We start from the raw sequence: 15,144 nt of genomic DNA on the forward strand, positions 1-15,144 counted from the left end.
GCGCAATCGCGCGTTCCATAGGCGAGATCTGAAGGGGGGGCGGAATCCGCCCCCCCCCCCAGATATAGCATAGCCAAAAAAGCCCAGCCTGATTAGGGTTAAATCTCTTACATTTCCATAGTATATCTTGCACCATCAACATTGCTGTCATCAGTATTGACACTAAGGTGACCACCATCTCTAACGGCAGTTAGTTGTCACAGCAACCCTTAAATGACCTTCCTCCCGCTCTTCTTTCTCCTCTCCCTCCTCCTCCTCCACCTCTTTCTCCTTCTCTTCCTTAGCACCATCCCTCATCCTCACATTCTCTCATTTCCAATGCTGTCGACTTCAACAAATGAATCTCACTCATAGATCTCACGGATCAGCTTCATATGAAGATTTATTACATCTGGCTTTTCAAAAACAATGTGCAAAAAAACAATGTGCAAAGAAACAAATCCGAGTGCCAAGATTGGTAATATAATGACTTTGCTACAGCAGCTGTATCAGTCTTTCTTCCCTCTCCTTGACAGAGAGTTCATTGCATTTAACTGCACCGTGCAAACACTCTAACACAGCCGTGCGACAGGAAGCACACAAGGACATGCAGAGCAGATATTTTGGACTGCTTCAAGGTTTCAATACCAGCTAGCGGTTGCATTTGATATCGTTAGCTTAAATTTCAGCAGTGAGGAGCGAGTCACATTTTTTTATAATTTGATGGTCCTCAAACACATTACTCAGAATTTCACAGAACAACACAAATAAATATTTATTTACAAGCTTGCAGTCAGGGTGAACTTTGCCAAAACAGGGGATAGATGTGTGTTTATATGATATGCTTCGATCAATATACAGTCAACCTTGCCTAAAAAGTTGAATCTATTTGGACTGGAGAAATAGCTTTGACTTAGAAAAAATTAGACTTATGAGGGATTAAATTAAAATTAGAATATAAAGAGAAGAAGACTTGAAAAGACCTTTGACTTAGGCGATTATTCGACTTATGCAAGGTTGACTTAAGCAAGGTCGACTGTATTTGTCTGAAAATCAGGATGTATTTACAAGGACCACTAGAATTCATCAATGGAACTCAATTATTGGTCTTTCAGGACCTCATGACTTGCCTTGAACATCATCTCCCTTCCCTCAGCAGAGTAGTCTAATGGGTTTAATTTGTGGAGAGAAAATTCCTTATATCGAAAAGAAATTTCAATCTCAGATGGATGCATGTCACATGACTACAAGATGAAGAGAAAAACAAGCAATCTGATGATTGCCGTGCAGTTGACTTAAAAAAATGATCAATGTTCAGTAACCCGGCTTGCAGAATGACCCCCTTTGCATCAACATTTCTCCATCATTTCTACCCTTCTTGGTACATTACATTCTCAGATGAACTTTGTAGCTGAAGTCATGCATGGGAAATGACATTTCAGCTGAAGTTCACAAACATGTTTTGGTGATATGACCTCACCTTTTAGACCTCTTCAATCCCTTTACATATAAACTTGTGTATTTATACCTTTCTCCTAAAAATATATAAAATGTAATCATAATCACAACCAAGAACAGTTGATTTTAGCCAAAGTCATTGCTTATATACCATACTTGCATCAAGTTTTGACAGATTCAGCATGGACTTTTCCCTCAAATTTCAATAATGAAATCTGGGTCACACAAATTAATGTAGAGATGGACTTGTGGATGTATGGATGGACAGACAAACGAAAAACGTATAAAGCCTCTATCTCCCTCTTGGAAAGGAAGCACAATACTGACTGCATACTGAAATCAAGGTAGCAAGACAACGTGGACCTTTTAATATATTTTACACCTGGAAGGCAAAATTTTAATCTCATCACTGTGCATGTTGACTTCTGTTATACATCGCTGCAAGATTTTCAATTGAGGAGCCTACTGAAGAGTAAGGATAAGGCAAAATTTTAATCTCATCACTTTGCATGTTGACTTTTGTTTTAAATCGCTGCAAGATTTCTAATTGAGGAGCCTACTAAAGAGTAAGGAGAAATCTGAAATATTTCCAAAGGCAAGATTGAATAGCTTTTTATGCTATGAGGTAACAGAAAAGATGCAAAAGACAGGGAGGCTTTGTATTGTTGCCTTGAAAAATCACAGGCAAAGAAACGAAGGATGTGTGATAGGTTACTAGCAACTGCCAGCAATGTATTTCACGTGCTCATGATAAATCCAATTACCCAAAAAGGTATGAAACTTGGAAAAATATTTCACAAACAAAACATATAGAAGATCTGAAGCCGGTCAACTCCACGTCATAATTCTACTCACTATCCTAGTTCAGAACTTTATGACACACAACATAGGACAGGGTTTTTATACAGAGAGCCTTTACAGCTTTATCAAGCATTTGTTATTTACACAGTTCGAGTTTGCAATGCACTCACAAAGCCTAGAGCCTTTATTTTTACAGCTGATTTTTACCCTAGCAGCATTATTCACTCCACTCAAATTATTGTGATTTTGGACAACACTTTTACAGAAGACAGAATTTAAGACTGTTCCCTGGTTTTAATAGGATCTGACCTATGTAATGATACTTTCCAGGCACAACATTGTCTTAGCCTATATCCCATATTATACTGTAAAAGTGGTCAATTTTCGTGAGTAGTTTTTCACACTCAGTTGGTTAAGATAAATTTTATATTCTTCAATTCTGCGAAATCAAAATATAAAATAGTATTACAACACGCAAAATTTTCATGTGTTTCAGTTTTTGTGCTATAGTTTCAAGCCATAGTAAATCAGGTGAAAATTTTCATGCTGAGAATTTTCCACTTTTACTGTGCCCTGAAATTCCTACTATTCTTCAATCCGCGCATCCTCTGGTGGAAACCAATCTCGAAGATTTTTCAGCTCCTCATCGATCTGGGCCTTCCTCTCCTTCAGGTCATTCAAGGCTTTCTCCGATTCTTGGTTCTCAGCAGTTAGCATAGAGCTGATCAGAGAGGAATTACAGAAGGAAAGGGAAAGAAATAGCAGGGAGGAGAAGGAAAAGGAGAGAGAACTTGTGCTAGATGGCTTTTTAAAGAAAGGTTACAGTATTGGATATATCACTGTAATTGTCTGTAACTTGCTTAATACACCCATATGTCATTCCTCTGTGCTGTATTGTGTGATATAATCATTTTCACAAAGCACAAAACAAAGGAAGGACACTCTTATCTGTCATGCACTGTTTCGCATCCAACTAAAACATGCAAATGATCAACAATATCAGTTAATCTGCACTTTTGCTATTGAACATTTGTCAACATCAACATCACGACTCTGAATGTTTTGCTGTGGACTTCCTAAAGCACTGAATGATTTTGGTCATTTAATCTTTGTGACCCAGATCTATATGACACAAACCATATCACTTTACAGTCAGGTTTCCGTAAGAGGTTCATCCCATTGAGTACTGTTCATCATTGACCTTTTTCTGGCAATGGCATATTGGTGAGTTATGAATCCACCGATGTCATGCACACATAACAAATGGATCAAGAACATTACAGTTAGAATGCTCTCAAATATCTATTTAGAAATATTGACCATCCAAGCAGTTGCTTCTAAAATAGATCACTGTCAAATTAAATGATGCAACTCTAGGTCTACTGTGGTGAACAGAAACTCTTGCACCAGAGACAGTAACACATGCCTGAAGTTTTATTGGTTTTGTTTATTTATTCGTTTACTTATTTCTATCATGATAAGCTTACTAGTATCACCATGACTTGTAGTGTGTATGTTCTTGTAGAGAAGAGATTGAAGTCAAAGAAGTGACATGAATTTTGATCCAGAATTACGGTGGTCTATAATACAATACAGAAGAAATATGCAATGACAAATACCAGTAGATAAATATAACTTGATATCCTACTCTCTCTGATATCACAATACCATGAATATTTTAGAGAAACGATGCATTCTCAATTTTGATTCAAAGGTATTTAGTAATGTTGAATTCCCTTAATTTGGTAGCAGTATGCTATTCCACAATTAGAGCACTGTAATCTGTGATCTCCTATTTAGGTTTGTACAGGTGTCTTTTTGCTTCTCTATTAGCACGTAGTTCTTGCAAATATGCAAGCAATATATACACAGTCATTACAGGGCGTTAGATTTTTCTTTGTTGCCTGCCAGTGGGTAGCTAGACAGATAAATGTTGCACAAAGCAATCCAAGCTGTCACAAATTCTCCCATCTCCCATTCTTTCATGGATACAGTTGGCCATTGGGAAAGTGATACCTCTCGAGAATACATTATCATAAATGAATACTGATATATAGATAGACATAAATCCTCACAGCTACCACAAAGGATCTTCACTTATGTCATATACTGGCTGCTGTCATCTCAATACAACTGTAGCTACTATTGAGATCCTTTACACAAACTGACAATGCATATCGAATGTCCCCCCCCCCCAAAAAAAAAAAAAAAAAAAAAATACAACGGGACTCTCCGCAATTATAACTTTAAAAACAGAGAATCAATCCATATACAATTTCAGGGTATGAAACTATAACTTATTACCTACGTCTTGCAGAAATCCCCATCTGATTTGCTTCAGTGGTCAAAGAGAAATGGGCTAGGACTTTTGTAGAGCATGTCAGGAATCCCTTCCCTCCAAGTTCTGTCCATTGTGTTTACACATTGATATGCAGTTCCAAGAGCATCCAAGTGCTTAACTTGGAAGAATCACATCCACAACATGCTTCAAAACGCTTCACATTTCTCTGTGACCAAATTGAATGGGGTTTTCTGCCAAATATAGTTAAGATGTTTTGTTTTCTGTTTTTTGTTTTGTTTTTTTTGCCCTTGAAATAGCATTCAGACAATTTAATCATATTAGAAGTTATCAATGCAAAAATCCGATCGTAATTTTTTTTAAAATTTATTTTATTTATTTATTTAGTTTTTTTTTTTTGGGGGGGGGACATACTGTACAATGCAATATTGCAATAATTTTGTATTATTTGGATATGAAAATAAATGAAATGAAATGAAATAAAATGCGACATTTGATGAAGGAATTGATGATACAGCTTACATAATTTCCTTCTGGGTTGCGACTGTGAAACCCTCCCTCTCCTCTGCCTCCTTTCTCTGCTCCAGAGTCTTGCTCAGCTCCTGGAATGCCTCGCTAACCCTCTCGCTCTCGACCTTGACATTTACAGCTATGGCAAGTGGGAAGGAAAAGATACACTCAAGGACAGAAGGGTTAATGTGGAATGTTTTCATCACACAGTGCAATTAAGTAACCATCAGACTTAGCACCATTAATAAGAAGTGAAGTACATAAATGAGTCAGAATAAACTTTTTTGTTTTGTTTTGATAATAGTGATCTCAGGTATTTTTTTTATTTCATCTCATTTCAATTTTATTTTCGTATTTCTCGATGAAGAATACATGATATAACAAAATATGATAATACAGAATGTCCAGCTTGGATACATACATAAAGAAATAGGAAGATAAACATAATACATAGCGGTCGATGTGTCATTTTCAATCAAAGTGAAGGATGCAAAGAGAAATAAATCAAAATCAAAGACAAAAAGTAAGGATAAACAAAAGAGAATGACTATTAATATTCGGGGGTACAGAAGATTCTTCTCACATATGTATGCAAGTGTGTGATAAAATGAGAACTTTCTAGCACTTGCACGCACATCCACCACCATCACGTTTTTCCCCTGCTATCTTCGCAGCAGAATCTGTATTGTATTGTAGTATTACCAGTACACTCCCCTACCTTTTCCTCTGGCCGGCCATCTTTTCAAGCTATGCTTACAATGGCGGCCCTCTGCATTATCGCTCCATAATTATAATTGTTGTAATCCCCGCTGCATAGACATGCATACTGTATATTGTATCATTAATTACCTTTTATATCTTTGTTTACGCAAGTCAAACGACTCTGTTTTGAATCTATTTTGTATATTTTCCACATATTCATGATCATGTGCCTTATGTATATTGATTTGCTGATTGATCTGTTGATTTGCAGAAAATAAAGTATCTATTAAACAAAAACAAACAAAACAAGTAACCACATGCTGCACACTATAGCAGTTGCTCTAATAGCAATTTTGACATGGGAGTGATATTGTGAATACGACATAATTTTAGGGTTTAAACATTCCGGCTTCCGTAGACACGGGGAAAGATTCGAAAAATGGAAAACATGAACAATTGCAGTTCCTATATGTGATATACCAGCCAGCTGCAATGCTGCATGAAAAAAAAAAAAAAAAAAGAAAAGAAAGAAAGAAGGGGAAACTATGGACGCTATGCTACACGACCGAAGGTCTTACTAGAAGTGGAAGGAAAAACACCGATGTTCAGGAATTTGAGAGAGCATGTAACTAAATGTATATATATGCATAAGTCTGTTCACATGGCAACAACCGAGTAGTATAACAGAACAGCCATGAGCATAATAAAAAGGAATGTTAGTGCACTTGTGTGTTGTAACTATTCAATACATGCTGTCTGAGTTCATGCTTAAAGGCTGATAATGACAAACAGCTTTTAACTTCTGTTGGGAGATCATTCCAATATTTTGGACCTGTATACATAATTGTGTTTTTAGCGAAAATTGCTCGAGTTAAATTGGTTAAATACCCATTGGTTAAACAGAAAGGGCAATTGCCCATCCAGCTGTTTGGGACAATAAAAAATAAACAAATGAAGAGATACCAATCACCTTTGAAATTGTGATGAACAACTACAGTATAACAAACACAAAATTGCAACTGATTGATAAATGGCCCTACATCGACGTATGTTTTCATCACACAATGCAATAAAGTAACCGACAGCCTTAGCACCATTAGTAACCAGTGAAGTACATGAGTGAGAAAAATCTTTTTATTTATATTGTGTCTTTATATTTATATCTCGATGGAAGAATTTCATGAATTTCAAAAATACAAAATTCTTCTCGTTATGCCATGCAGCAGTTCTTTACACACCAGCCCTATGAATAAAAATATTTTGTTGATATTATTTACAGAATAATTAAATTCATGTTTACTTTGTTGCTGCACAAAAAACAAAAATTCCTCTGCTTGTCAAATGCAAGTCTTTTAGCTTTACAAATGCAAATATTCTATTGATATTACAAAATGATTACGGTACTATCAATATCACTGTTTCATAGATATTGGCTTTGTAGTACTCTCAAATTAGGATCTGTAAAACATACTCTCTTGCTCCAATTCTTGTTCTTTTTGCTTCATAAGACTGATCTCACTGAGGAGTGATTCATCTGTCTGAAAGTGAAAGGAGGAAAACAAGATTTGTTGAGACAAGGTAAAACTCAAAAGCTTTCTTGTATCCCAGCTAATTCACACGGACTGTAAATACCCAAAGTCACTCCAGACATGTAATACCCAGCTTTAACTAATCTCACGATTGTGAGTCAAACATTCATAAGCAATCAAGCTCTGCAAGTCTGCTGCAAACGTAAGTGAATCTTATAGAATAGCTGTGGCACTCACTGGCTTTGAATAAAATACCCACATGCAATCCAAAGAAAACGTGAGGAGGAAGAATTAAGAAGGAAAGATTAATGTGCTTCATTGAACACATATTTCTCATAATCAAAGACATGTGAGCAGAAAATATTTCATCAACTTGTACTGTAGACATTCCAGATACACTACGTGGTATAAATTTTTTTTCCCCTTCTACATTCATGGATTTAAGGGTCCACTGAATGTGTTTGTATTCATACATGTATTTCTGAGCTAGAGAGAGTAAAGTTCAGTGTCAATCAAACACTGAATTATGGCATTGGGGAATTTCATATTTACATAGAAGTGCCTGGCACGCTGAAATTGATCCACCAAGTCGGAGAGCTTTTCTTCATATGCCTCCCTGAGAGAACAGGAGACAGAAAGAAAGAAAAAAAAAAGAAAGAAAAAAAAGAGCGAGACTAGAGTGACTGAGAAATAATTGAATTGAATATTGGTGAAATCTAGGCTCTGGAAGCAATTAAACCCTATCCAATGTGTCACTGTATGATTTTGCTCTCAGAAATGAACTCTCATTTTGCACCAATATGATTGAATTATCCTTACAACATTTCCCATGGTGGTTAGTTATCACATTCCTGCGAGACAAAATGTTTGGCTTTTTTTTTTTTTTTTTTTTTTTTTTTTTTTACAATCAAAACATTACATTCTTCTTGACCTTATCCAGAAGAGCTAAGTACTTGATGTAGCTGGTATTATACTGTGTATTACTGCATAGTGGTGTCTTTTCATATTTTTAATGACAATCATGGTATTATTTCAATACAAAAATGAGTCTTTGATTGGAATATGAAAATGATATTTGAAATTTACTGAAAATTTACTGAAATTTTGTTAGTTCAAATTTTCAATCTATCTGCTTCAAAATGAGGTTTAACTTGACATACTACTGCCTCTGGTGACACTTTGTGGCGGAGGCATAAAAACTAGAAATGAAATATTTTCAAATAATATCCAAAATATTTGTGTAGCCCCCCAAACTAAAAATTCCAAAAATGCACTCAGCAAATTTCGGGTTAATTGAAGGAAACAGAGTGATGGGACAGGCAGTATTGCAACTGGAATCTTCCTCTGATGTGAACATACTGGCTTGTATGTCACAACAGCTGCTATGTTGACATCTTTGTTCTATACAATGTACATTTTGCAAGAAAAAATGTCACTGACTCAACTGAATGAATATATTCATTGCCCTCCTCATTACCCATATTGAATTCCATTCCACCATTTTCAAATGGTCACCCCTACAGAGTTTCACTTAAGTATTGCATTTCCATCAAGTCCTCTTGAAATTTCCAGAATATGAAAAGAAATCGATCATGCAAAAAATACACAAAATCTTTTACACATATTCTGTATCCCGCCCTCCTTAAACAGGTGGATTGTTTTGTGTAGGGTGAGTTGTTTCAAACCAATTCCTTTTACACTTTTTGGTGCTAACTGCAAAGCAGTGTTTATAGCAGTTGTAGACAAAATACCATATACAGTGTAGTAGAAGCACACAAAGTGAAAGCTTTCCTTGAATACCGCTAATATCCATCAGATAAACAAGATGATTGTTTTACGTAGGTGAAGCTGCCTTTGAGCAATTCATTTCAGATTTTTTTCCCCCAGCTAATTGCAAAGCATTGTTAGCAGTAGTAGACAATTTAGATCATCAGTTAAAGTAGGTCAACACTTTCAAGAAAATTAGTGCAGCCTGCTTTAAAAAAATGAACAAAAATGAACAAATATCCATTCTGAACTAATCTGTATGCAGGACTAGCTCAAAAGATGATTCCATTTGACTTATTGTCTTGCTCTGGAATCAGGTGCAGAAGAATCTAGCAAAGATTACCTGATATCATGAACTGGCAGATGCAAATAATCCAAGCATAATAAATCAACGTGGAAGCAAAAGTGTAGTTTCTTTTAACAATATCCCATATTGATGTGCTGTTATTTTGCAACATGAATGTATTTGTATGTGAATGTTCTAAGTAGGCATTTTCACATCAGCCCGATAAAAATCCAAGCTTGAGATATTTTTCGCAATCGCAAATTAGCGCGCTATCTAATTTCCTATTCACATCAGCCCGAACATTATCAAATGGCACGCTAGTTCGCATTACTTAGTAATTATCCTGCTATTTCGGACTGTCCCGAGTTGGACTCGAGAAATTTTCTTGATCAATTAGCGCGCTAATTTGTATTCACATTATCAAATAGCGCCCTATTTCGTGATCAGGTTAATTTCCCAAGTCAGAAAATAGCGCACTATTTCGAAACATCGGGCTGATGTGAAAACGCCTGATAAAGACAAGTCTGCTATTGGTAAAATGTAACCAGAGAAAACGAAGAAATCGCTTCTTCAGTAAGTTAACAAATATCTTACAACTTAATTTCTTAATTGTAGAGCTCTCCAAATAAATCACATCAGAAACCTTTTAGCAAACAACACAATCATCATTCCTGAATTCAACTTTTCTGAGAATGCCAACTATAGTAATTCAAGGTCTTACTGACCCAGGGTAGCCTTTTCAGTGTAAGCACTACTCCAAGAGGTTCCTGCCATTAATGTTACTGCAGAGTTACTTTGTACCTAATTACAGAGCACTCTTATTATAGTGGGCACGGTTACCAAAATCCCTGTTTCAACGAAGTAAAAATTCAGGTAATGAAATGATCATCTATATATTCTTATACATACTTTACTGCGTGGCTGTTATGAAATTTCGATATAGCGAAAGAAAACTGCCGGTCTGAGGACTTTGTTATAAGAGGTGTTGCCTGTATACACCTTGGTCGAGAGTGACAAAGTATGTAGAATGTCTTTACTACAGGTGCATTATATCAAATCTTAAAGCAAAAACAAAACAAAACAAAACAAAACAAAACAAAACAACAAACAAAGCAAAACAACAACTTTGAAAAGGACTCCATGCTTTGCAAGTACAGAAAGGAAATATTTGCCATACATTTACATATATATCAAACTGATCGACTGATCAGCATAAAGGGAAGTTGTCATGCGTGGAAGCAACTTGACGTTCTTGTATGAATGAGGTAGCATTTTCCATTATATAGTACAGAAAGCATAATTGGAAAGAGAAGGAAAGGGGATGCATAATGTCTGTTTCTGTTGGCAAGGGACAGGAAATAAAGATGAAATATTGAGATCAAGGTGAAAAGAAAATAAGCTCGACTGTCTTGAAATCCTTTCTATTATTTACAGTGATATAAGCATGACAAAATTCATCAAGTACCTTTTGATTAAATCACTACAATCATGCCTTTCATCACACTTGTTCTAATCACTGCTTCAAAGACAGACATACAGTTCTAAGGACACTCTTCTTTTACAGATTCCAACATGTAAAACAAAAGTAACATTGGGAGACAGAGCATTTGCCTGTGCAGCTCCCAAACTCTGGAATGATCTACCACTAGAAGTCCGGAAATCCCCAACAGTAGCAGTCTTTAAATCACGACTCAAAACACATCTCTTCTTTTAACTGTTCGTTATTATCAAGCACATCAGAAGCTTTTGCAGCGCAGAAGAATATATGTCTATAGGTTTTGCGCTTTATAAATTGATATTATTATTATTATTATTATACACACACACACCGAGACATACACAAAACAAACAAAGGGCTGGTCGAGGGTTGGAAAGAAAGGATGACGAGCAAACTTACAATTCTTTATTCTGAGCATCATCCTTGGCCTGTATGGACTCTTCAATGTGCCGGATCTTTGCTTGCAGCTGATTATTTGCCGTCTGCTGACTAATGGACGAGATAAAGTAGGGAAAATATCTGGGATGTACAGCATGTTATAGATCAAGATCGATATACAGGCTGTATGTATGTTCAAAGGGTTTAATGGATTTGTGACGTCCACACATATGAAGATAACATCATTTCAAGTAGGGCTTACATAGTGTTACCATCATCATAATATTATATAGTTTTTATTTTGCCTCACCTGTCCAGCTCTGACTGGGACTGGGTCACCTTGTGCTGGGCAATCCTGACTGTTTCGGTCATCTTGGACCGCTTCTCATCAGTCTGTTTGAACTTTAGCACATCTTTGCAGTCAAAAAGAATACCATGCAGTTCATTAACAATTAAAGCACTTCATGGTTAAAAGGGACTGTACAGTACTGGTTGAGGTGGGGATTCATGTTTTGAACATTCCTAAGTGAGATAATGAAAAGCCTCTTATGAAATATGAAAGAGCATGTAATTTTAAGAAGGATTCAATGTTTATTTTATGAAAATTGGTTTTCAAATGGCTGAGGTATCCAAAAAAGTGCTAATAATAAAAGGCGACATGCCACAACTTTATTAGTATCTCTTTGTTTCACCTTGTGTTTGGATATCTCAGCCATTTCAAAACCAATTTTCATCGAATAAACTTTTGATACCCCTTAGAACTGCATGCTCTTTGACATCTCATAGAGTGGTTTCTGAATATCTCGCAAAACGTTAAAAGCTAAATCCTCACCTCGACCAGAACTGTACACACCCTTTAAATATCAGATTTGTAGAATATGTGAGCAATACACATGCACATCTTGCATATTCAAATTATTCTGTTCAATATGTTACTCCTGGTTATCAATGCACTCACACAGCATTGCTTGTAATTTTCAAAACAATCTGGCAAATCCTTTGGGTATGGTAATAAATGCCTTACAATTCGAGTTAATATTTTTTCATTTTTTTTTTATTTCAATTTATTTTCATATTTTCTCACATATATCACAATATAAAGTAAATTGATGCGAAATTTATACAGAACATAATTCAAAATAGAACTTCACCGGAATGTTCAAAAGTTTGTCTTGGTATACACAAGGTCTGTATACATGCGAGTTAAACTGAGATCATAATGCGAAAAAATATGATGGGGCCTGCGTAAAAGCAAGCTTGTATAGAGCCGCAGGTCCCGTGATAAAATCAGATTTTGGGAAACATAAGTACAAATATTTTTTTAGACCATATTATAACTGGGGGATCCGATTATCTTTAATACAGAAATCAAAATAAAAATCATGGTCTACAAAATAGATACATCTACTTCTATTACTAGCTGACTAGGGTCAATATGTTTTAAAACACCCCCCCCAAAAAAAAAAAAACCCACCAAAAAACAACAACAACAACAACAAAAAACACAAACATTGAAAATATTGACTAATTTGTTAAATGTTCACCTTAATGGCCACCATGACAATATAATTGCTGCAGCACAACTGAAGTGATACTAGTTTGTATAGTCAAATAGTCTGAGTGACATTAGTCAGAAATTGCATTTTGCAATGACTTCATTATGGACTGTGTATCTAAAAGTTGTCTTCCCATAAAAAAGGGGGAGCGTTGGTAAAGTGATAATTCATCAGTTTGATGAATATGTAATGAAAATTAATACATTACAGAGCAAAAAAAAAAAAAAAAATCCATTCATGTAATCCACACTGTTACAAATTTATACTCTACATATCAGGGCTACTGCCAAACCTGCATCATGTTATACCAATCTTTAGTTACTAGTATCTATTGGCTTGAAATCCTAAACCATAAAGTTACTGTATACTCACCTGTCTCATACTTTTTCTCCAAGACCTTCCTCTTGTTTTTCATGTCTCTCAACTTCTGCTCATACCTATCTTTCTCTGAATTGAGAGCAAAGACGTTCAAGACCTTGTCAATATTTTATTATGCTGCCTCTTGGGGATGGGTTAGACAAAGTAATATTTTTGTGTCCATTAGAACTCAGAATAGCAAGCTCCATTTGTACAATTATCTTATAGGGCATTAGCATCAAAGTGTGAGCTCGACCCCTATCTATTTGCTCAACCCGTGAAATTATGTGTTATTAGTATTTGAATATTACATTTAATATGAAGTTACAATTCTTAGTTTTTATTAGTGATGGAGTCTACTCGAAATGTGGATGTCTTACTTTTTGTTGTAGACTACCACTGCTAGTTCATGGTACAGTGGACTTCCGTTATATTGAAGTCCTCGGGACCGGCAGTTTTCTTTCGTTATAACCGAACAAATAAACTATAAACAATACATAGAGGGATAATGCCTCGGCCTAAATCTTTACTTCGCTGCAACCGGAATTTCATGATAACCATGCTCATTATAACGGGAGTGCACTGTACATGTTCAGAACTTATACAGTTACAGCCTGAAACTGGAATTTCTTTTGCATAGTTAACTTCATGAATCAATGAGTAATCACACTAACGCTAGATATCATCAGGCAATTAAAGCATGAAGTGACATAAGAATAAAATGGATATGCATTTCTTGGTGGCAATCATTTTGTGTTCATTCATTTTCTTTTTTTTTTAATGTACACTTATATTTTTGGTCAGCATAGAAACAGTTTTCATTTGTTATTCTAACTTATCTTCTACATTGCATTTCTTTTTGTTAACATCAACCGTCAAACAAAACAAAGTTAAACACTTGCACATTTTTAAGGGTAGAGATGGTTTCTACATTATAGAATTACACTTATTGCTATAACGCCAACGGTAAGACTTAACATTAGATGGTCTACTTCAAACAGTGATGCACTTCATCACGGACATCAGCCTCAGACTCAGGCCTCTGCCTTTGCAGGATTCAAAGGCAGGCAGTACGATTGCATTAGACTAGCTACTAATATCAAACTTGTTTCTGATTCTGATCACTGCACAACAAAATGTGTTTTAGCATTTCTAATAAAATTAATCTAATGAAGATGTAAACATATTCTAAAGACACAAAGTAACATTCAAGGTAGAGAGTGGGTCTAAACTAAAGCCTAACGGTGTTAGGCCTAGGTCAACTAGGTGAGTAGGATTCTGACTAACCCAGAATCCGATTCCCCAATTTACAGCATACCATGATTATTCAGAATCTAACACCAACAGTATTTTCTAGACCTAGCTCGCTAGGCCTATCTACGAGTACAATACAGCAGGTCTACTCAGTACACAGGCCCTTGTTAGAAAAGTTAAAAACTTCGGCAAGTGAAACGGTATTCAAAGATGGTTGTTGGAACCTTCAGAGCCTAGTCCTCCTTTTTTTATGTTTAGGCGTAGGCCTAGGCCTACTTAGCATAGTGTGTGGGTTTACCACCAGTTAGTGTGTTCTCCCGAAGTAGTGTTAGATAGATCCAGCTCTAGACTCTAGTCCATCTACGTTATTAAGTAAGGGTTAGGCCTAACGACAACGTTAGACTACGTCACGTGCATTTAACGTTAGTAGATCTCTATACCATACAATTTAAGGACAACAACAACTGTCTATTTATACCTAGTACATATACGAATTTACGAAAAACTACTGTAGATTTTGTAGGCCTACCTTGCTGAAGTTCAGTGATGCTTTTTGACAAAATTTCCGCATGGAAAGAGTTGGCTGCCATCTTTTCACTTCACTTTCCAATGCACTATGGTGGCTGTCTATGTCGATTTGTTACGTTACACTTGTGCGAAGGATCAAAGGGGTACTGTATGTGACTCACTCAGTAAACAAAGAGTAGGCCTATGTACATTTATACATACTCTCGAGTGTAGGCTAGGCCTAGCGCCTAACGTTAGCTAGA

At 36.0% G+C, this 15,144-nt stretch overlaps 1 protein-coding gene across 1 annotated transcript; it reads right to left on the reverse strand.

Annotated features, from left to right (window-relative positions):
- Positions 1 to 357: 357 nt before the first annotated feature.
- Positions 358 to 15,144, reverse strand: LOC140244196 (uncharacterized). The gene is made up of 8 exons (XM_072323829.1): positions 14,904 to 15,144; positions 13,136 to 13,210; positions 11,518 to 11,620; positions 11,229 to 11,318; positions 7,831 to 7,894; positions 7,221 to 7,287; positions 5,060 to 5,186; positions 358 to 2,959 (listed from the first exon to the last, which is right to left on the reverse strand). Exons 1-8 carry the CDS (start codon positions 14,962 to 14,964, stop codon positions 2,824 to 2,826), a joined length of 723 nt encoding a protein of 240 aa, XP_072179930.1. The 5' UTR covers positions 14,965 to 15,144; the 3' UTR covers positions 358 to 2,823.

This window comes from Diadema setosum, chromosome 21 (genome assembly GCF_964275005.1).
Source record: "Diadema setosum chromosome 21, eeDiaSeto1, whole genome shotgun sequence".
Lineage (NCBI taxonomy): Eukaryota > Metazoa > Echinodermata > Echinoidea > Diadematoida > Diadematidae > Diadema > Diadema setosum.